At 48.7% G+C, this 3014-nt stretch overlaps 1 protein-coding gene across 1 annotated transcript in view; it reads right to left on the bottom strand.

The window, feature by feature from the left end:
- The window catches only part of HDAC1 (histone deacetylase 1), an 11766-nt gene that overhangs the window by 1966 nt on the left and 6786 nt on the right, over positions 1 to 3014 (bottom strand). Inside the window, exons 8-12 of the mRNA XM_014309526.2 lie at positions 2641 to 2781; positions 1839 to 1947; positions 1621 to 1751; positions 436 to 582; positions 265 to 334 (exon numbers count right to left, since the gene is read on the bottom strand). Coding sequence (XP_014165001.2) covers positions 265 to 334; positions 436 to 582; positions 1621 to 1751; positions 1839 to 1947; positions 2641 to 2781 — 598 coding nt within the window. The remainder of the gene's footprint in view (positions 1 to 264; positions 335 to 435; positions 583 to 1620; positions 1752 to 1838; positions 1948 to 2640; positions 2782 to 3014) is intronic.

Raw genomic sequence — 3014 nt, 5'->3', positions numbered from 1 at the left:
TTTTATTAACTATTAATAATTTATAATTTAAATGCATTATTAATTATATTTAATATATTAAAATACTATTTTTTTAGAAAATATAATTTTTACTATATTAAATATAATTTAATATATTAAAGAAGAAATGCAGTATTTTGATTTTTCAGCCTGCAAACTCCTAATGAGGAATTGGTGACAAATTCACTCCAAGTGTCACCCAAATTGTCACATCAGCCCCTCAATGTCCCCAAACCCCCTGGGCATGGGCAGAGCCAGGCTCACCCTTTGGGTTCTGCTGCTGCTGTTGCTGCTGCTGCTTTTTCCTCTTTTGCTTTTTCCTCTTCTTTCTCATCTGGAGAAAAAAAAAAAAAGAAAAAATTAAAATTTAATTAAAGACACAGAGCAGCGCGTGAGGAAAAATTCCAGGCAGGAGGTGCCAGCTCTGCTGCTCACCTTTCTTCTCCTCTTCCTCCTTCTCCTCCTCTGCCTTCACACGTTTGGCTTTCTTGAAGTTGGCCACGTTCTTGCGCCCTCCCTCGCCCTCGTCCTCGGAGTCAGAGAATTCCTCGTCACAGGAGATTCTCTTGTTGGAATTTCGGACTGGAAGGGGAGAGCACAGAGCACATTTTCAACCTCAGGAGGTTCCCAGCATTAATCCTCTGAGTGGAGCTCACAGAAATCAGGGTTAGGCCATGATAAAAGCACTTTTTGTGGTGCCTGATGAATCTTTGAGCTCATCCCTTCCCACCTGCTCCAAAATCAGTGGGATGTCCAGACCTGACAGCAGGTTTAGAACCAGCTTCCCACTGCCAAATCTGTCTGCCAGACCCCAAGCTGGACAGAAAACTCCATTTTTCCCACCCAGGATTCTGCCAAGGATCCTGTCCCAGCCCTCAGCAACTGCTGGAATTCTCCCTTGAAAATCAAAGTTTTTCCCACTATGGAAATGACCTGGCAGGAGAGATCCTGCAGTGCTCTGTCCTACAAAAAAAAAATCCAGCAGGGAGGTGGGAAGGGATTCACATCAGAGAGGGTGAAACAGGAGTGAAAATGCTGGGACAGAGCCTGAGGTGAAGCTCCAACCCCTCCCTGGGGATTTTGGGGGATCCACAAAGCTCCAGCCTGAGGGTTTGACTCTGGATGTCCCCACAAACCAAGGGGGCTCAATCCTTGGATTGAAACCCTACATCCTCCTCATGCAGAGCTCATGGATCCTGCTCAGCTCTGGGCTTTTCCCAGCACAGTTCCATCCCCAGCACAATTCCCAGCACAATTCCATTCCCATCAGAATTCCCAGCACAATTCCATTCCCAGCACAATTCCATTCCCACCACAATTCCATTCCCAGCACAATTCCCAGCACAATTCAATCTCCAGCACAATTCCCAGCACAATTCCCAGCACAATTCCATTCCCAGCACAATTCCCTGCACAATTCCATTCCCAGCACAATTCCCAGCACAATTCCATTCCCAGCACAATTCCATTCCCAGCACAATTCCATCCCCAGCACAATTCCATTCCCACCACAATTCCATTCCCAGCACAATTCCCAGCACAATTCAATCTCCAGCACAATTCCCAGCACAATTCCATTCCCAGCACAATTCCCTGCACAATTCCATCCCCAGCACCTACTGGAAATGCGTTTTTCAGGATCATCCTCCTCCTCATCCCCACTGTCCTCCTGGACAGCATCCTCAGGAATTGGCTGCATCTGGACCCCAGGAGCGTGAGGGAGCATCCTCAGGTTCTCAAAGAGCCGCTGCCTAGAGCCAGCCAGGGAAGGACACTTTGTCACCAGGGGCCACCAAGGCCACCAGCCCCCATGGAAGGGTCATTCCCCCAGTGCTCACTTGATTTTCTCCAGGTATTCGTTGGTGTTCTGGTTGGTCATGTTGGAGGGGCTGATGTGGAGCTTAAAGTCCGGCCCAAAGTACTCAAAGTAGTCGTTGTATGGAAGTTCTGGGGGGAAATTAATGGTAATTAACACCAGATTATCAGCAGGATGAGGCACTCAGGAATCCAAAAGGAATCATGCAGAGGTAACAGAAGCCCAGCAGCAGCATGGTCCTGAGTGTCACAGACACATTTTATGGAAAATCCTTTTGCTAGAATCTTTTGCTCATGAGAAGCTGAGAGGCCTCATACATTCCTACCCAGATATAATCTGGAGATTCTGGAACACCAGCACAGCTTTTCTCCAGTGGATTCCCCAGAGGAACAGCAGCAGCCTCTTCCCCTGGATCTCCAGAGGCAGAGACTGCACCTTTCTCCAGGATCCCTGCTCCAGCAGAACCACCCCTGGCACTGCAGGAGGGCTGAGCCACAATTCCAATGGGACTGCTGCCAGCACCCTGACCCACAGGGTGTCAGCTTGGGTTCTGACTCTGGCAGTGTTGGTTTAGTTCACTGCATTGTTTATTTTATCCTTTCATTTTCTTCCCTATTAAAGAACTGTAATTTCCTGCTCCCATATTTTTTGCCTGAGAGCCCCTTAATTTCAAATTTATAGCAATTCGGAGGGGTGGGGAGGGTTTACATTCTCCATTTCAGGGGAGGCTCCTGCCTTCCTTAGCAGCCTCCTGGCTTTTCCAAACTGACACAGGGGGGTATCAGTGAGCCCAGCCCTGCCCCAGGGCTCCAGGGGGGGGTTACCATTGGGGATCTCAGTGTCCAGAGCCACAGCAGTCTCGTAGGTCCAGCAGCGAGCCACGTTCCGGATCGTGTACCCCCCTCCTCCCAGCATCAGCATGGGCAGGTTAAAGCTCTTCACAAACTCCACACACTTGGCATGGCCTGCAGTGCAAATAAAAAAGGTCACTCGTGGTATAAATGCCAGTGCAAGAGCCTGAATGAGAGATGTGGGACTGCAGGCTGCTCTCCAAAATGCAGTTTATTGTATCCAAGGTGTCACAGCAGTCCAGAGTGGTGGGTGACAGAGCTGTGCCCACAGCTGTCAGCTCCAGCTGCAGGCAGGCCTGGAGACCCTTTGGTTTTGGTTACAATTCATTATGTACTTTTCTTTTGGT

The sequence above is a fragment of the Geospiza fortis genome, unplaced genomic scaffold, assembly GCF_000277835.1.
Source record: "Geospiza fortis unplaced genomic scaffold, GeoFor_1.0 scaffold432, whole genome shotgun sequence".
Lineage (NCBI taxonomy): Eukaryota > Metazoa > Chordata > Aves > Passeriformes > Thraupidae > Geospiza > Geospiza fortis.
Note: the sequence above shows the minus strand (reverse complement) of the source record. Positions and strands in the feature narration are given on the sequence as shown.